The sequence below is a fragment of the Podarcis bocagei genome (genome assembly GCF_964188305.1).
Source record: "Podarcis bocagei genome assembly, chromosome: 13".
NCBI lineage: Eukaryota > Metazoa > Chordata > Lepidosauria > Squamata > Lacertidae > Podarcis > Podarcis bocagei.
The window spans coordinates 51,034,014-51,053,598 of record NC_138138.1 but is presented as its reverse complement, the minus strand read 5'-3'; the positions used below and the strand labels follow the sequence as shown (position 1 = coordinate 51,053,598).

General features: G+C 47.1%; 2 protein-coding genes across 2 annotated transcripts; both read left to right on the top strand.

Moving 5' to 3' along the window:
• Positions 1-334: 334 nt before the first annotated feature.
• Positions 335-10,705, top strand: PPP1R3E (protein phosphatase 1 regulatory subunit 3E). The gene is made up of 2 exons (XM_081168148.1): positions 335-3,225; positions 7,414-10,705. Exons 1-2 carry the CDS (start codon positions 2,773-2,775, stop codon positions 7,891-7,893), a joined length of 933 nt encoding a protein of 310 aa, XP_081024274.1. The 5' UTR covers positions 335-2,772; the 3' UTR covers positions 7,894-10,705.
• Positions 10,706-12,708: 2,003 nt separating this feature from the next.
• LOC308572235 (twisted gastrulation protein homolog 1-like) lies at positions 12,709-18,543 on the top strand. The gene is made up of 5 exons (XM_081168220.1): positions 12,709-12,912; positions 14,059-14,210; positions 16,027-16,126; positions 16,532-16,747; positions 18,127-18,543. Exons 2-5 carry the CDS (start codon positions 14,097-14,099, stop codon positions 18,345-18,347), a joined length of 651 nt encoding a protein of 216 aa, XP_081024346.1. The 5' UTR covers positions 12,709-12,912; positions 14,059-14,096; the 3' UTR covers positions 18,348-18,543.
• Positions 18,544-19,585: the final 1,042 nt, after the last annotated feature.

Genomic DNA, 19,585 nt, shown 5'->3' with positions numbered 1-19,585 from the left:
TCAGACCAGAGGCGTAGCAGGGGGGCTGGGGAGGGTCATCACTCTGGATACAGTTTGGGGGGACAGGACGTTGTGCGTCCTCGCTCATGCCGCCCTGCGAGCCCAGTGCTGTTCTTGTGATTCTCGCAAAGTGACACTGGTCTCACAGAGTGCCATGAATGCTTCTTTCTTTGTTAACATTTTCACATTATTTTTTTCTTTTTCTGTGCTCTCACCACTCCTGGCACTCATTCTAATTGGAACTGGAAGTCAGCAGATCATGGTGGACTTTGGGGTTGGGGCTGCATTTCTGTTGTGTTTTTTAAATATTTCTTTAACCACGACATTCACCTGCTCCTTGGTTCTTTGAGACTACTGCTTAATGGATCCCATCGCTTGGAATTAATTCCCAAAGACACTGAATTGTCTGTCAGTGGACCTGTGGGCTGTCTCCAGCTGTGGAGAGGTAACTGGTAATGAAGCACCTTTCGGCAAGTGAAAAAGGCAAGTGAAAAAGGCACAACATGGAAATGTGTGCCCGGTCATTTCCTAGGACCTTGCAAAGGTATATGTCAGCCTTCAGCCACCAGGTGCCCTCCAGATATTGTTGGATTACGACTCCCATCAACACCTGCCGACACAGCCATATTGGCACAGTCTGATGGGAGTTGTAATCCATTGTAACTCCATTGCCTAGTGAGCAAAGGCTGTCCCAGAGAAATGGTGCACAGTGTAAAAAGCCAAACTTCATAGGTGTAAGAGACAGATGGATTGTTTTAGGTGCAAAACAAACATTGGCTGTTTGCGTGTGTCTGCAAGGATTGCGTTAGCGTTCGGGCCCGAGACAAACCAAGCTCAATTTCCTATGACCTTGGGAAATGAGGCAGGTTGAGCAGAGGGGCAGAGCAGCTGCAATAAAAATAAGATGAGGAGGATGTCATTGAACTCACCCTGCTCCCAAGAGAGAGAGAAGGCTACGTATTTGTAGAGCTGTCCGTAACCATTTCTGTACCTTCATTAGATTCAGGGAGGTGGCGTGATGTGGTTGCCTGTTTTCTGAAGCTGATCTGAGGTGGCTGTCAGTGGAAAGGAAAGGTGTGATTCTATCAATTTAGGGAAGGGAGAGAGAACAGGCTCCTTCCTTCGCAATAAAAGTAGTGTACACTAACATTATGTAACCCCTTTTGTGCTTTGTGGTGAGAGGAGGCAGGAGGGGATGTTAAGGAGAGGAGGACAGAAAGCTTTAGGCTTGCTCCATTATTCATGACCGGATGCCTGCAGTTTCATGTACAGAGATGCTCTCAGGCACCTGGTTAACGCGGCATGAAGCCAAAGGAGCAGCTCCATCTCAGTGAACAGCTTCATTTCTGCCCCCAAAACAGCCTCCCCAGTTCTACTGGTGTCCCTTGTTGCCAGCTTGAAGCCCCCCACCCCACCCAAACACACACATTTCCCATATCTGAGCTCCGACTGCCAAATCTGCCCCCAATTTTGAATCCCACCCCCCTTTTCCTGATCTTTGTGGGGCTTTCTTGCTCTTGCATAATCCATTAGTTCCATTTTCTCTTCTGAATAATTCATCTCCCAAAGAAACATTTCTGGGCACGTATACTTTTTTTAAGGTACATCTTGTCTCTGGAACCTAGAGGGGCAAGGTGTGAGGGAGAGGGAGCCCTTTTCCTAGCAGTAATAAAACCTTTTTGGGTCTGGAAGCAAAGATCTTCTCCTTCCCACCAGCCCAAGCCTCCCGTTCTTGACTGAGTGAGTTGTGCCTGTTTGCATTCCGTGGAGAGATCTACTCTGGAGTACCGGACCTTCAGATTCTGGATGGGCAGCCAGTTTTCAAGGAGCTGCAGCTCTGAGGATTATGGTAATCTCTGAGTCACCTTTAGCTGGACCACACTGAATAAAAAGCTAGAGAGACTGAAAACTCTCCAGGAAGCAAAAATATTTAACAGCATCTTCCAGAGAAAGAGAGAGAGTGTCCGGGAATCTCTGGAGTGGGACAGCGTGGAAGTGAAGCGATGGACAGATAGAAGAAGGAAGAAGCAGTGAGGGAAAGATACCTCGATACAGACACATATAAAATTTTAAATATACACAGAGAGTATCAGAGATCAAGTAGAGTGAAAAGAGACAGGAGAGAGCAGACAGACGACCTGACCGACTTGACTCCTCAAAGGCAGACGAGAGTGAAGTGACGGTGTCCTTGGGAAGGAGAAGGCAAAGTCACACAGTTGAATCAACAGAAAGAGACAGAGCACGGATGGAATAATAAAACACAGAGCATCTCCAAAAGGAACAGTGACAAAGCAAAAGAATGAGGTAGAACGAGAGAGAGAGAAAGTCTTCAGAAGGAAGAGCAGCGGAATACACTAAAAAATGGAAAGGCAGAGCGAAAACACCAGACCAGATGGAGGGAGGGAGGGAGAGCAGAAGATGATGGAGTGGTAATAAATGAAGAAGTGACCCACAGACAGACCGAGAGCCCTGCAGACAACCGGAAGCATGGCAAAGAGACCCTAGTAGGAGAATTCAGAGGAGGTAACATGCTGAGGGAGAACCAGAGTGCTGAAGAAGACTGAGAGGCAGGGCGGTGGACAACAGAGCTGCAAAGGAACATCTTTCCTCCCAAACGTGCAATAAGGCAGTCTGTCCCAAACGGAGCAACAGTGGAGGAAGGTCCGGCGAAGGGCGTGAAGAACTGGGTTGCCACCACACACTCCCGAAAGGTGATTCCTGGGCCTGAGCTGCATAGAAGAGCCAAGCCTTGGGGTCTGCAGCTTTGCCCCCATGGCTCGTGCCCCACCGTCACCTCTGACCCCTAGCAACATCCCGCGGAACCTGAGCTACATCGCAGGCCTGTATGAGCGAGCCTACTACCGCACCGCCCGGCCGAGCATAGCAGAGGACTCGGGGACCGAGGGCTCCGAATCCGAGTCAGAGAGCAGGCCCCGGAGCAGGCCCCGGAGGCGACGCCACGTCTTCGGAGGGCACAAGCGGAAAGGAAGGCGCCGGACTCGCTCGGCCCCTGCCCGGGGCAGAAGTCGGGGGGCCTCACGCAGCCGCAGCCCCGGGACACGCAAGAGGGTTCGCTTCGCCGACTCCCTGGGCCTGGAGCTCACCAGCGTCCGCCAGTTCTGGCCCAACGACCTCCCAGAGGTGCCGGAGCGTGTCCATGCCCAGCTGAGGCGCGACTCACTCAGCCATTTTGCCCCGTGCCTGCCTTTTTGCCCACCTGTGAAGGTAATGGGGGGTTAGCCAGCCTAGTGGTGGGATGAATCTTGGGGCAGAATGGGAAGTGGCAGAAAGGTGGGAGGGAAGGAAATCAATCATAGATTTCCCTTCAGCATCTCCTTTCTGAGGGCAAAGGAAGCATTAATTCCATAGAGAATAATCGTTCTTACTCTTTATCCCCCACAAGGGCTTTAAAGGGCCAGATAACCAGCATTGCACTGGTCCAAAATGCATCATATTGTGTCAACTAGCAATGGAAGATGTAGCTTTTTCAGATAAGGGCTATAGCCCAGAGGTAGAACATCTGTGTTGCATGCACAAGGTCCTAGGTTCAAACCCTGGCATCTCCCAGATTGGGCTGGGAGTGTCCCCTGCTGCTGCTGCTGCTGCTGCTGCTGCTGCCGGTCAGTGCAGACAATACCAAGTGAGGTGGACCAGAGGTCTGACTCAGTAGAAAGCAGCTTCCCATATTCCCATGTGCAATGCCGCTTTTGGCCATGGGGGGAAGCTGGTGCCATCCAGAGGCTGTGAGACATCAGCTTCAAAACAGGCAGCTAGGTCTAAATAAATAGTGCTCTGTATTTACTTGCTGCAAGTTTTGATCCTGTTGCCTGGGGCTGATGGGAGTTGTAAGGACTAGGGAAGGCAGCACAGGGGCTGCCCTAGCTGGCAGTGGCTCTCCGGGTTTAAAGTAGAGGGCATTCCCATCCTTACCTGAGGAGTTGCCACTTGGGATTGAACTTGGACCAGCTGTGACCCTTGTCCCAAGATAAGCGTACATGGGATTGAGCCTTTGCTTCTTACCATAAAGTCACATGTCATTAACCTGTAGTAACCTATATCCACGTCTCTGAGTCTTTGCAGGAGTCCTGTAAATAGGGAAGAAAAAGTAACTGGCCAGTATGTTTCTTTCAGTGTTAAAGTGAACTCCTGCATTGATTTCTGCATTGCAGGGGGTTGGACTAGATGACCCGTAGGGTCCCTTCTAATTCTACAATTCTATGATTCTATGGTTGCTGAGAGAGGAGTGTTGTGAACATGCAAGCCTCTCCGCCATCATTCCCACTCCCTGCCTGCCTTCCTACTTTACAAAGCAACGCTCTCAAGCACAGATCCTTTCGTATCCACAGAGATTCCCCATGCATTTTCAAATCTGGCATAACAGGAGGTTCTTAAAACGTGTCAAGAGGCCTCCACAGATACAGGTGTCTCCTTCTTACAGTCAGTCGCCTTCCAAGAGTTAAGAGGCAGAAAGAGCGATGGGGCATGGATACTAATCCGCTTTGCCCCTCTCTTTGCGTTTACATTTCCCTCTTTGTAACCCCAGAAGAGGCCTTAGATCTATTATGACTATACAAAAGGCATGAATCCAAAATATGCCTTGAAAGGTTGTTTCCGCAGTTTCCAGGTGGAGCTAACCTACAAGGCTTCAGAGGCATTCAGGATCCTTTCCACCTTTGGACAGTTAAAGTCTTTCACAGTTTGCCTTAAGCTTTCCCCCCTGAGCATCTCTTGAGATGGCCCCAAAATCTCCAGGGATGGTGGTTGTGCAAGGATATAAGATCTCCTCACCCTTGGCAGGCTGAGGGGATCCCTCCGTCTCCAAAGAGAGTCCTCAGGTTTAAAGAAAGGCCCTTCCTCCCATTCTGAGCCCACGCAGTCATGCCAACACGAAAAAAGGTTCTTCTTTTGGGCCCCCAGCCCTCACTAGTCTGCTCGTAGGGCCTTTATATAAAGGCAGCCTTGCCTTCGCCAACCAGGTGCCCTCCAGACATTTTGGACCATAACTCTGTGGCTGGCTGCGGTTGATGGGAATTGTGGTCCAAAGTGGCTGTGCTTGCTTGGGCTGGTGAGAGTTTTGCTGGCTGCATTAGGGATGACTCCATAACGACTGCATTCCAGCCAAAGGAATTAACAGAGATGGGCTGGTGGTGCTGGGAAAAGGGTTTTTTAAATGTTGTCCGGAGACCAGAAGTCTCTCTTCTCTTTCCTGAAAGTGACTCTCAAATGGCACTCAGGATCCATCAACGCCTCCCTTGCTTTCCACCTTGCCTGCCTCCTCGCTTTCTAGCTCATCCTCCTCCCGCCCTTCCCTTCTCCACACGCTGCCATCTTGGATCTCCAGTCTCTCCTCTTCTTCGCCTTGTCCCATCCTTTCATCTCCCCCCTGACTTCTTTCCTTTTCCCTGTGTGACTTGTACATTTAAGGCACATTCAAAGCACATTCTTTTCCTCTCAAAGAATTCTGGGCACTGGAGTTTGTTAAGGGTCGCTGGGAATTGTAACTCTTGTGAGGGGTCGACTACAGTGCCCAGAATCCTTTGAGGGGAAAGAATGTGCTTTAAAGAGCCACATCCACACTATACATTTAAAGCGTTATGGTACCACTTGAAACAGTCATCGCTTCCCCCAAAGAATTCTGGGAGCTATCGTTCCTGGGGAATTGTAGCTCCATGAGGGGAATAGGGGCTGCCAAACAACTCTCAACACCCTTAACAAACTACAGTTCCCAGGATTCTTTGGGGGAAGCCATAATTGTTTAAAGAAGTATCAGAGTGTCTAAAATGTATAGTGCAAATGTGGCCATAGTGTATATTTAGCCCTCGCTCCTCTTTCTCTTTCTCATCCTCTTCCTCCATCTCCCTCTCTTGTTTTCCTCCTGTTCTTTTTCTGCTGGCCAGCCAGTATCTTTATCTTTCATCTTTATTGCCCCTTTTCCTCACCTCCCGTTCATTGACTTTCCTTCTTCTTGGTCCTCCTGACCTGATTCGAGAACTCCTCTCCTCTTTATTTACTTGGCCACATGCTTATTATATCCCATTTTTCCTTCAAGGTGGTTATGCAGTTCTCTTTCCCATTTTATCCTCATGACAACTGGGTGAAGAATGTTAATCTGAGAGACAAAGACTGACCCAGACCTACCCTGGGAGCTTCCTGGCCTAGTGAGGATTTGAACCCGGGTCTCCCAGGTCCGAGTCCCACATTCAAAACATTTTACCACATGGACACACACTGTTTCCTGCCAGCCTTTAGTATCTTTCTGCCTGTGTTCTCTAGAATTCCTTCTGTTTTCTTTTCACTTGTTTAAATTTATATAGTCGTATCCTGTATAATGTATTGGTTTTCCCTTTCTGTCTTATTTAGTCTTTTCTTTCTAAATTCTCATGGTTTGTTCCCACTCACCATTTCCCCCCTACCCTCTATTTTAATACCTTCCTATTCATTTTTCTTCATCATCCACAAATTTCTTCAGTCATTCTGTCTTTATTGTCTCTTAATCCCCTCTATTTCGTCCCTAACACCTAAATAGTCCTTCATGTGCTCCATTTTCTAATTAGGAACATAGGGAGATGCCTTATTATACTGAGTCAGGCCGATTGGTCCATCTTATATCCTGTCTACACTGACTGGTTTGCCAAGGTTTCAGATCTTTCCCAGACCAATGTGGAAATGCCAAGAAATATTATTATTATTATTATTTATTTTTTATACCCTGCCCATCTGGCTGGGTTTCCCCAGCCACTCTGGGTGGCTCCCAACAGAATATTAAAAACACGATAAAACATCAAACATTACAAACTTCCCTAAAATTGAACCTGTGACCGTCTTCTTAAATAAAATTTTATTAAAGCTTTTTCATAATGAAATATGATCTAAGAAACTAATCTAAATAAAAACAAGGTGAGAAAAAATTGAAAAAACCAAAGGAAAAGAAAAAAATAGAAGAAACAAAATGAAAGAGAAGAAATTAAAAGGACTTCTGATTTTCTGTCTGTCAGTTTCATAAAAGAAATTAATAATAATAATAATAATAATAATAATAATAATAATAATAATAATAAATTTTATTTATATCCTGCCCTCCCCAGCCGAAGCCGGGCTCAGGCCGGCTAACAACAATCAAATAATCAAACAATCAAATTAGTCAAAATATTTGCTCTAGCATGACATCCAACTCATCTTCTTTCCGTTAGGCAATAGTTTCCCAGTCTTCCACCCCAAATGTCTCCGATTCATTTTCTTTTTTACACCAAAACTCCAAAAGGGGTTCTCTGATTATTATTATTAACAATAATAAATTTCATCAATGGTTTTTCTCCAATCAAACATATCAACTTTGTCTCCAGCAACCTGTGACCTGCCTCTGAGCCATGGCCCTTCCAAAATTCTCACTCCCCTCTTCCTTTGTCTCTCCAGGATCCTTTGAGTCTTCGATACCTGCTGGAGCCCACCTTCCCAGACCCCCTGTCCATGCCAGATTTCTTACCGCGCCTCCTGGCGCAGTGCGTTCTCCTCGAAGGAGCCCGGGCCGAAGGCTCCTGCGTATCCGGCACCATCCGGGTCCTCAACTTAGCCTACGAAAAACGGGTCTCCGTGCGATACACCTGGGATTCTTGGGCTATGCAACACGAAGTTCGGGCATCCTACGCCGCTCCTGCAGGCCGGGATCGGGACCACGCCGACCGCTTTGCCTTCCGCCTTCCGCTGCTCACCCCGCTGGTCCCTGGGGTTGTCCTAGAGTTTGCCATTTGCTACCTTGTGGGGGCAGAAGAGTTCTGGGACAACAACCAAGGCCGCAACTATTGCCTGAGGCCTCCACCCTGTGTGGATGAGGAGGAGGAGCCCCCCAGCCCCACTGCCGATTGCTGTGAGACAGGGTGGATACATTTCCTCTAAGGGAACATAGAGCCATCCCAATAAGACAGGAGGAAGGGCAGGAACCAAAGGACAGAACAGAGCAGAAGGGGGGACTTGCCAAATGTCTCTGTTAGGGGGGTGCTGTTGGGTACTTGCACTGAGCCCTAAGAATAGGGTGGGTGGCAACTATCAATATGCTAGAGGCCTCATGCAACGCTTGGGAATTCAAAGAAACCCAAAAGATCAGTGCAATTGTGCAATCAGTGGTTAAAATCAGTTTTGAAAGTCCGCCATCTTGATTCAAAATGGCACCCAACGGTATCAAAACATAGGGCAAAAACGGCTCATTGATCTCAGGAACAATCATGCAAAATGCGGTAAAATTCAGCACGTTCTTGAAAGGTTCTATCCGCCATCTGGATTCAAAATGGCATCCCACTGTATCAAAATATAGACAGAAACCTGCTTCTTGATCTCAAGAGCCATTATGCAAATTTCAGTTACTTTTTCTTAAGAAGCATCCAAATGCATAGCAAACAACTTTCCTATATATTATACATATAGCAGATGTATGCAAAGGTTTGAGGTAGATGATTTGGGTTTGCTCCCTAGCATGACATTCTGCAAGTCTGCTATGGAGTTTCTACCTGAGTGATATCTGACAAATCCAAAAATCAGTCTCTGAAGTAGGGCAGTAACGTTCACCACATACTCTGTTTCCCACAATATACTAACTTGCTATCTAGCTGTGTGTGCTTTCACCAATCTATTTCACCAAACAAATATCGAGTGAGAAATATTGAGAAAAGGTCAGGCAAATCAGCCCTTTGTTCTCATTTTACAGTTAGGGAACAGGAGGTCCTAAGGGAGTGACTTGAATCTGTTGTAAGCTAGGATTCGAACTCAAGACTCCCACCCAGTAATCTAGCATTGTTCGGCTGGGGGCTCTCTGAGACTGAACAACATCCGCATAAAGTGGCTAGCCTTCAAAGTACCGTCCCCACCCCATATAACTTGTATGTTGCTAAGCAACATATGTGCATCTTGAGGGTCATCAAGAGATCCCTTCCCTTTGTTGGGGTCTCACTGGTGCCTTTACATGAGAATTGAGCAAGTATAAGCTAAATACACATACGTGAGGGAGAGAAGGAAGAAATTCTGGCCTAGGAGTAAGGTGAAAAAGACTGAATTCTGGTGAAACAAAAGATGGACAAGATCCACTGCTATATATCGTGGAGGTGGATCTCCTTGGCGTCCGTCACCAGATTCTGGGTGGCACTAAGAACAATGAGTTTTCATCCTGAGGACTTGTTCACACATGCTAATTCCACCCGCATCTCCCTGCATGAATAGACGGGAAATGTGGAATGTATGAATGTTTACATGTAATTGTATTGCTGTTCTCTCAACTTGAGTGTTCTGAACTGGTTCCTTGCGCATGTTTCATTATGTCGTTGTGAGATCACTTCACTGATCAAGCAGAGAGTCGTTGCCTGATCTGTGTGTTTAAGCGGGGGGTGGGGTGGTAATGAACACTTGCGCCAAATTCATTATCTTCATGTTGCAAAAAAAAAGTCTTGTGTAGAAGCAGCACTATCCAAAATGGTGTCCAGGGCAGTTTACAGTTGTATGCAATGTGTGCAATTTCTAAATTTCCATGACCCACAAGACCCCTAACAACTGAAGTCTCCATAATAGTGTTTCTCAAAGTTCTGATGAATTTATTCTCTTACAATTGAAAGCATTCTTCACTCTTGCACCTGAAAATATTTATTTTAATGCGTGCAAAAATAGTCCATTCTCTGTGTGACTCGGTCATTGTTCTAGGTGCGTTCTTGGTGCCTACTAGCAGTTCAAACCATCCTTTCATGAGCAAAGCAGTGCAGCTGTGTATAACAAGAATGTACAACAAAAAACTACCATAAAATATGAAAACATCGTAAAACACAAAACCAAAAGACCAACAATTAGCAGAATTAAGTCTCTGCAAATGTTTGACAAAACAAATGTTTTCAGTATTGAGAGAACATCAGAATTGTAGGTGCCTGTCTAATTGCTATAGAAGCAATGCTCTAAAATACCAGTGCCATTACACTGAAAGCCTTGGCCTAATCCAGTCCTTATGATGTACTACAGTACTGCTCTTGGTTCAAGTAGAAGCTAAATGAACATGTCAGGCAGGTGGTCTTCTCTAGAAAATTGCAGTGATCTGGCTGGTGTTTAAGGGAAAAGGCAGACCTCCAGTTATTAATGGGAAGAAATAACTGATAACATCTTTATATCATACTAATGAGGAGTGCTTGGCACTGCTTGGGAATCTGTAGAAACCCAAAAATATTGTGACTTTGAAATAGCTAGTGCAACTTGTGAGTTTGGGCCCATCACACCAAAAATCAGGCAAAGTCACACCAGTCATGTTCTACTTCACTATCTTGATTTGAAGTGGTGACTGGCATCCAAATATCGATGAAGGCTGCTGGAGCCTTCATGACAAGTTTGGTGATAATGTCTCAAGTAGTATCTGAACCCATAGAAAACAGACAATCCATTTTCCAAAATATAGATTGGTTTGACTACCTAAAATCACCTCTAATTACTGGGGGCCATCTGCTCCCTAGTCCAACCCAGGCAGAAGATTCTGGGGTAAATGGACTGTTTGTCTGGACCACAGAGGGAAGACGCTAGGCTTGGGCAGAAATTGGATCAGTGATGTGTGCTTTTGGTGTGTTCCATAATGTAACAATGAAATGGCACCAGTGAACCAAAGTTTACATTAATGTTTGTAACTGACCAAAACAAGCAATTGGACTGAAAAACCAAAGAAATAAAACAGTGAAAAAGACTGTGAAAAGTCTCGGACTCACGTTATATTTGCATACCTCTAAAGATCTAAGAGGGACGTGGGTGGTGTTGTGGGTTAAACCACAGAGCCTAGGGCTTGCCAATCAGAAGGTTAGCGGTTCGAATCCCTGCGACGGGGTGAGCTCCCGTTGCTCGGTCCCAGCTCCTGCCAACCTAGCAGTTCGAAAGCACGTCAACATGCAAGTAGATAAATAGGTACCGCTCCGGCGGGAAGGTAAACGGTGTTTCTGTGCGCTGCTCTGGTTCTCCAGAAGCGGCTTAGTCATGCTGCCACATGACCCGAAAGCTGTACGCCAGCTCCCTCGGCCAATAAAGCGAGATGAGCGGCGCAACCCCAGAGTCGGTCACGACTGGACCTAATGGTCAGGGGTCCCTTTACCTTTAAGTATCTAAGACGAGCCACCTCGGACATAAGGTTGCCAGGTTAATGGGCTAGACTGACGGGAATAAGGACTGACGAAACCCGGAACCAGGAGGAAGGGACGCTGGATGAAGAATGGATCTGTTTATGCCTCTTTTTCTTACTATTAGAACTGTTTTATAAAAGTGATGAATGATAGGGAAATGTTGGAATGAAAATACTTTGCTTTAGTAAAGATGTTTAAAGAATTATGAAAAAAATATTATGATTATGAGAAGTTGGTAAGGATAAGATTTAAGTTTTAAGTGTTAAGGTTTATTTTATTATAGAAAGATGAGGTCAAGGATTTGCTGGGATAATTAATAACTAGGATACAAAGAAAGGGAGGAGGAGGAGGTCTAAGAAAGAAGGTAATGACAGTTAGGATTTGAAAATAATGAATTTGTTTTTAAATGTTTTTAAAATTTTGTGAGTTTTGCATTCTTTTTTGTTTCCCCCCCCCTTTCATTTGGAATTTTTCTTTTTTTAAAAACAACTATTTTTATTCTTTGTATTCTCTTTTGCCTCTATTTTATTTTTTTCCTTTTTGTATTTTTTGAAAATCCCAATAAATATCTTTTTTAAAAAAAGTATCTAAGACGAGCCTACTGGATCAGGGCAGTAACCTCTTTTGTCGAGCATCTTATTCTCATAGTGGCAACCAGAGGCCTGTGGGAAGCCTGTGAGCAGGATCTGAGCAAAAGAGTATTCTCCTCACTTGCAATTCCCAGCAATGGGTATTCAGAGCATGGTATGTGGGGTGTTAGGGGAGGGTAGTACCTCTGGTGGGGGACACGTCATGCTTCTGGGGTAGTTTGTCCACCTTTGGTCTTCACCCTGCACTCAGCTCTCACCTGTGGCTCCTGGAAGCTGCCTGCATGTGACACTGGCCGCACCCCAGGAATGGCTTCTAGGGGCAGGCTAAGCCAGGAGGGGGTGATTGATGGGTGTCAAACCCTCAGTGAGTTAGGGACTTCCTCTGCGTGCAAATACAGGCTCTGGCAGATCGAGCAGGAAAGACCAATAGTCCAATGGTCAATAATGCAGTTTCTGCAAAATGTTGCAGAGGGAAGTGAGGGGCAGATGGGGCTCGTCAACGTGGGAAGGGAGCCCACCTTAGAGAAGGAAAACCCTGATCCTAAACCTCTGCTGCCTTGTGGGATACCTTTGGGAGAAGAAATGGCTCAGGAGCAAACCCTACACAAAGGCTGAGAACACGCCATGCATTTAAAGCACACGAATTCCTCCCTAACAATCCTGGGAACTGTAGTTCACCGCTCACAGAGCTGCAGTTCCCAGAAAGCTTAACAAACCACCGCCTGCTGCCACGCTGCTTTTATTCTTTCATTTCTTCTGCAGCCTTGAAAAAAGAACAAGAGGATTGCTCTTTGGTCCTCTGGAGGGGCGAGAGAGTTGGAAGAGTTGGGTGCTGGCTGTCTCCCCCTCCCTCCCTCCCTCCCTCCCTCCCTCCCTCCCTCCCTCCTTCTTTCTTTCTTTCTTTCTTTCTTTCTTTCTTTCTTTCTTTCTTTCTTTCTTTCTTTCTTTCTTTCTTTCTTTCTTTCTTTCTTTCTTTCTTTCTTTCTTTCTTTCTTTCTTTCTTTCGCTCTCCCTCCCTCCTTCTATCCCTTCCCTCCTCCATCTCCCCTTCTCCCAACCCCTCTCAGCCCTCCCTTCTTCCAGATCCCTCCTCTTTTTCCTAACAGACAGAGACTGAGAGAGGGGGGCGACTGTGGTCCGGACCCCCTCAAAAAAAAAAAAGGCCCTACTTCGATCGCAGACTTCACCCCCCTCTCCGGGTAAGTCGATCGACACTTAACTAAGTTTTCTTCTTCGTCGCGTCGTCTTGGTTGCATGCGGGAGGGGGCGAGCTTTCCCCAACTCTTAGCCATCACTATGCGCCCCCACGCCGTCCAAAAAAAAAGGCCTGGAAATATGGGGAGGGGGTCGAGAGAGAGTCCTTGGCCGCGGGCTACGTCCATACCCTGAATGGGGGTGGGGGGTCCGGCATCTTTGTAATTCCTCCTGTTACTACTCAGTTTTATTTAGGATTTACTTGGGGGGGGGGGAGAGTGTTAGCTACTTTAGCCCATGATATGCAATCCCCAAAATACTTTTATAATGTACTAGTTTAATTTGGGATGAAATGTACTAGTACTAGTTTAATTGGTATGAAAGCTCATACCAATAACTAATTTAGCTGGTCTCTAGGGTGCTACTGGAAGGATTTTATTTTATTTTATTGGTTTTATTGATTTTGTTTTGTTTCGACTATGGCAGACCAACACGGCTACCTGCCTGTAACTAGTTTAACCCAGATTAGCTGCTTCTCTCCCCCAATGTCCCTATAGTGGAGAGAAGAGACCCCACCCCCAGCATAGTAATCTGTATTGAAAAGTTGGGGGGCCGAAGAGATCAACAGATCCCTTGGTCGGTTAGAGTAGATCTAGTTGGGAAGTATAACAGAGGAAAGGGGAAAATGTTAATTTAACCACTTTGCAGCTGCAGGACCTAAATTCGTAATACAGTGGTACCTCGGGTTACATACGCTTCAGGTTACAGACTCCGCTAACCCAGAAATAGTACCTTGGGTTAAGAACTTTGCTTCAGGATGAGAACAGAAATCGTGCTCCGGCAGCGTGGCGGCTGCGGGAGGCCCCATTGGCTAAAGTGGTGCTTCAGGTTAAGAACAGTTTCAGGTTAAGAACGGACCTCCAGAACGAATTAAGTACTTAAGCCAAGGTACCACTGTACTTAAAGAGGCATCAGGGAAGTGTTACAGAATCTGTGTTGATAGGGGTACCGCCATCCACATTTGTTTAGGACCCAAAAAGTATCTGTGGGGCAGCTGGCGAATAAACGTTTTTGTGGGCTACTCAGTTTTTTGTCACCTGATCAATGTTCCTCTCCCCATAGGTAACCATATATCTTCCACTTTCTTCCAGGTCTGTCTCCCCACCCCCCACCGCCCCACATTGTAGCAATGCCCCACGGTGTGGCCTTCCTTTTGGTGGCAGTCACATGGGCTGTGCTCTCCCGTGCTGATGGGTGCAATAAGGCCCTCTGTGCCAGCGACGTCAGCAAGTGCTTACTGCAGGTAAGAGGTTGGGAAAGCGCTGTCTTGCATCAGATCTTGTTGCAGACCTGGATTTGGGATGGGCAAGCTCCTGGCGAGGGCCGGCTTTAGGTTTGATGAGGCCCTAAACTACTGAAGGGAATGGGGCCCTTTATATGTCCAGCTGTCCTTTGTCAACAACAAATTGTCACTGTTTTTCGTGTTGAATATATGCTATATGGTCATTTATGGACCTAAAAGGTTTCTAAAGCCATTTGCCCATGTTGCCATGAAACCAGTCTGTGCAGAATGTGGGCACCCTATATATAGAAATGAGCAAACCAGTGATATTTTAGGGAGCAGCGAGCAGGTGGGGCCCATGACTTACATCATAGGAGCCTACACAACACAAAACACTGTTGCTGTATGTAGGTTTTGTTTCACTGTCATACCTCGGGTTACAGACACCTCAGGTTGTGTGTTTTCGGGTTGCACACCGCACCAAACCTGGAAGTACCAGAACGAGTTACTTCCGGGTTTCGGCGCTTGCGCAGAAGCACCGAATCACAACCTGCGCATGCGCAGACGCGGCGCTGCGGGTTGCGAACGCTGCGGGTTGCGAACGTGTCTCCCACACGGATCACGTTCGCAATCCAAGGGTCCACTGTATTTTTTTACCTTACATTTTGGAAATGCACATCCAGTTTTTTTCCTTTAAATTTTTTTGGGCCCCCAAGAAATATAGCCCTAAGCTATAGCTTGTTTAACTTATACGTAAATCCAGCACTGCTCCTGAGATCCCTTCTCCCCCTTGAACTAACACCACTAACCAGTGCTCTCACACAAAATGTGGTTAGAATGCGTGACAAGTACTTCTCGGTGGCGATCAACCCTCTATGTATCTGCATGAGCTGCTACCACGGGCTTCCTTTGGATTGGCAGCCCAGAACAGTCACTCACACAGAAGCACAGCAAGGCAACCTCTTCATTTGGGGAGGCTGAACTACCCGGTCACAGCTGATGCAACAATCAGGGGAGAGCAGCGCATTCATGGCAGGGGGCTGACTGGACAGAGTTGAGGCCAGGGCATCAGGCAGAGAGGCAGTGGGCAACCTCCTCCTCTGGGAGGGTAAACCTGAGTTCACAGGATCTGCTAAGTATTTAATTATTTCTCAACACACGATCTGTGTAATGAGATGTAATTAAATATGAAAACTTAATTAAAATTATTTTTAAAATAATTATTTCTCAACAGGCACACATTTTGGAAGAATGGGGGACTTTTTTGGACTATTTGAAAAAGCACTATAAAATGAAATTGCGGGCAGGATTTGAGAAGAAAGGATAAAGTGATTGCATTAGAGGGATTTCTGTAATAGATAAAATATTGATATATAATGTAGTAGAAATGGGTATGAACAAAAACAATGTGGTGTGGGTGGGAAGTCAATATATGAAAAATGTAACTATTTAATTTGAAGTCAGTTTGTAACACTGGTCCTGAGAGACCTTCATTGGCTCCCAGGGCGTTTCCAAGCACAGTTCAAAGTGTTGGTGCTGACCTTTAAAGCCCTAAACGGCCTCAAAGGCCCAGTATACCTGAAGGAGCATCTCCACCCCCATCGTTCAGCCCAGACACCAAGGGCCTTCTGGCAGTTCCCTCCCTGCGAGAAGCCAAATTACAGGGAACCAGGCAGAGGGCCTTCTCGGTTATGGGGCTGTACTTGTCGAATTGGCCATCCTCACTTTGGGGCAAAACAGGGGCAGATTTGTATATGCGCTGGTGTGATCGTTTTACAAAGGGAACCGGGCAGGAGGGAGGTCACTGTTAACACCCCCACTTGATATCTCTTGGCAGGAAGTGTGCCAGTGCGAGGCCAACCGAGCTGGGTGCCCATGCTGTCGGGAATGTGCTTTCTGCTTGGGCAATCTCTGGGAGTCCTGCTGTGAATGTGTGGGTGAGTGAATTCCAGGGGGTGCTAAACGCCCGTCACATTGCAGGGTGGGGAAAAAAGTGGGGGCCAAAGTAGAGATGGGAAGCTCTGGGGGAAAAACGGAAATAAGAGGGGTTTCCAAAGCCGTTTTTTTCCTGGAAAAATGAAAAGAACAGTTTGATATAGTTTGAATATTCCACACACTTTTTTTATTTTTTCCGGGGGGAAACCGTGAGGCCTTTGAGGAAGCTGGAGTCCTCTTGGTGCTGCATGCAAAAGGTGTTCTACCACTGAGCTTGGGCCCCATCCCCTAAACTGCGAAAATATGGCTGGGAGGAGGGTTACCAGATTCAGGACACTGCCCGCTTCTTCCCAGTGGCTGAACTGTGGTCCACAAGGAATTCCGACTCGATTTCTCCTCTCCGCAAGGGCTGTGTGACGAACGCCCCTCCTCGGCCCCCCGCCCTGCCCTGCGGAGCTCCATGCACAACCTGATGTCCCCGGTGCCCTCGCTCTTCCGGGCACTCATGGCCATCTCCGACAACGACCCTCCCATGGGCTGGAGCATCCTCACCCTCCCAGTCGAAGAGGAGCTGCGGCAGAACCACGCGGAGACCGGCCACCTCCTCCTGGGGCCTCACACAGGTACGCGTGTGGTGGGGGGGGAGAGGGGGCTGTTGGGAGACAGGTGGCGCTGGAAGGATACATAATAATAATAATAATAATAATAATAATAATAATAATAATAATAATAATAATAATAATTAATATATTTATTGTCATTGCCCCCTTCGGGGACAACGAAATTACTTGACTGCTCCATAAAAACACTAATTAAACAATACAGTATAATACAGCAAGGGAGATTAGATGACTTTCAAAGTCCGGGCTTCCCATTCAGGGCCGAGATCGCTCTGGAGAAGAAGCTGTTCTTAAGGCGGCTTGTTCTTGTCTTCATCGTCCTGTATCTCCGTCCCGACGGCAAGAGCTCGAAGAGACAGTGACCAGGATGCGATGGATCTTTTACTATGTCCAGTGCCTTCCTATGGCACCTTGTGGCATAAATCTGCTCTAAGGTGGAGAGTGGGCAGCCAACAATGCTCTCTGCTGCCTTAACAACCCTGCACAACCCCATCCTGTCCTGGGTAGTACAGCTTCCGTACTTGCATGACACACACATGGCACTTGCATGAGGGAGGTGGGTTAAGAGGCAGCATGGTATAGTGGTTAGAGCTTCAGACTAGAACCTCGGGGAGCAGGGCTTGAGCTACAGTAATAAACGACAGGAAACATTCAGATTGACACATACCTGTTCACAATGGCACCTGAGGGTTTTTTGGGATTGGCGTGGGGGTTAATTGAGTGATGTGTGCTGTAACCTAGAAGGGCCATTGCCCAGGGACAGAACATCTGCTTTGCATGCAGAAGGTCATAGGCTCATCTTCCGGTAGCACTGGGAATGTCTTGTCTGAAACCCTGGAGCACTGCTGCCAGTCAGTGCAGACAATACAGGGTTAGATGGACTTTTAATCTGACTCGGAATAAGACAGCTTATTCTGTTAGGAAGAACTTCCTGACAGTAAGAGCTGTTCGACAGTGGAATTTGCTGCCAAGGAGTGTGGTGGAGTCTCCTTCTTTGGAGGTCTTTAAGCAGAGGCTTGACAACCATATGTCAGGAGTGCTCTGATGGTGTTTCCTGCTTGGCAGGGGGTTGGACTCGATGGCCCTTGTGGTCTATTCCAACTCTATGATTCTATTTCTAAAAGGCCCTGGTTCAATTCACACATGAGCTCGTCATTCCCAGCTGTTGCCTCTCAGCCTTCCCATTGGCCAGGCTAGCTCCATACTGCCTACACAGGCTGGCAGCAGCTCTCCAGGGTCTCAGTCTAGATTCTCTCCTAGCCCTACCTTGGGACTGAGCCTGGAACATTCTTTGTGCAAAGCAGACACACGACATCTGAGCCGCAGCTTTTGTCCTGGGTTCAACCGCAACGGCCGCAAACCTTCTCTCCTCTCGCTTCCAGGCTTGGCCCTCTCGGATGCCAAGGGCGTCAATGCCACCATGCCACCGTGCCAGTCCATTTTCTTCAACGAGTGCCTGTCCATGAGCCGGTGCCGGACGGCTTGCCAGTCGGTGGGTGCTTGGCGCTACCGCTGGTTCCACAATGCCTGCTGCCAATGTCTGGGGCCAGACTGCCTGGGCTATGGGGGAGCCCACGCACAATGTTCCAGTTGCCGGGACTGAGATCTCTGGGTCTCTCGCCCCCTCAAAAAACACCCACTCGCCTTGCCCTAGCCTCTGCTTGGGCTGCCTGCCCCAGTCACACCCAGTCTTCCTTTCTTCACTGAGCAAACATGAAGGAAGCATTTGATTTTTGTTGCTGTTCATTAACCTTTTTGGTTCTATGGACCCCTCTGGACTCCTCCCTTCCCCGGCACTGGTCTACGATGGTCCTCCCAAGCAACAGCGGCTTCTGCCCCACCTTCTCCCTCTGCTTATTATGGGTATCTTGCCAGCTACAGTCCCCTCTCTCTGCTTTTTCTTACAACCCAGCTGACTTTGCCTTATTCCCTAATGCTCGCTGTTTAAGGCACCCCTCCCAAAAGAGAAAACGTCTTCTGCTTATAAGCACTGCACCTGGGGAAAAGGTGTCCTTGGTACCTGCCTATAGCTACCTTGTGGGGGGGGAATGCCCTTTTTTCAATCCCTCCGCAGCCCCAAGTTTTCTGAACACCTCGTCCAAGTCAATTGCTTCACGGACCTAGATATAAAGACTTTTATCAGTTTCCCATCTTTGTAATGATAATTAAATGAATCTTTTTACCTGTACTGTTGTTGTTCTTGTTGTTATTTATTCATTTTACATATTGTCCCTCGAATCCCTGTGACGGGGTGAGCTCCCGTTGTTCAGTCCCTGCTCCTGCCAACCTAGCAGTTCGAAAGCACCTCAAAGTACAAGTAGATAAATAGGTACTGCTCTGGCGGGAAGGTAAACGGCGTTTCCATGCGCTGCTCTGGTTTGCCAGAAGCGGCTTAGTCCTGCTGGCCACATGACCCGGAAGCTGTATGCCGGCTCCCTCGGCCAATAAAGCGAGATGAGCGCCGCAACCCCAGAGTCGGTCACGACTGGACCTAATGGTCAGGGGTCCCTTTACCTTTACCTTATATTGTCCTTCATCACAAGATCTCGGGGCAGTTCACAAGACAAGGCAGTTGTGTTGCAGAAGCCTCATCAGCCAGATTATCTTCTGAACTGATTATTTATTCTTATTTATATTATTTATAGAATTTATATACCACGCTAAACCTGTAGGTCTCAGAGAGGATCACAGAATAAGATCAAGATATAAAACCACGAAATACATAATAAAAACAAAAACATAGCCTTCCACCCAAAATAAACATGTTTTAAAAGGGAATAGGATGTAAATCAGATCAACCAAAGGCCTGGTTAAAAAGGAACGTTTTTGCCTGGTGCCTAA

Excerpts from the sequence above, each read along its gene's own strand:
- PPP1R3E (XM_081168148.1), top strand. The coding sequence starts at position 2,773 with ATGGCTCGTGCCCCACCGTCACCTCTGACCCCTAGCAACATCCCGCGG. Across the intron at positions 3,226-7,413 it reads CTTTTTGCCCACCTGTGAAG|GATCCTTTGAGTCTTCGATA; the intron begins GTAATGGGGGGT and ends TTGTCTCTCCAG.
- LOC308572235 (XM_081168220.1), top strand. The coding sequence starts at position 14,097 with ATGCCCCACGGTGTGGCCTTCCTTTTGGTGGCAGTCACATGGGCTGTG. Across the intron at positions 16,127-16,531 it reads GTCCTGCTGTGAATGTGTGG|GGCTGTGTGACGAACGCCCC; the intron begins GTGAGTGAATTC and ends CCTCTCCGCAAG. Across the intron at positions 16,748-18,126 it reads CCTCCTGGGGCCTCACACAG|GCTTGGCCCTCTCGGATGCC; the intron begins GTACGCGTGTGG and ends TCTCGCTTCCAG.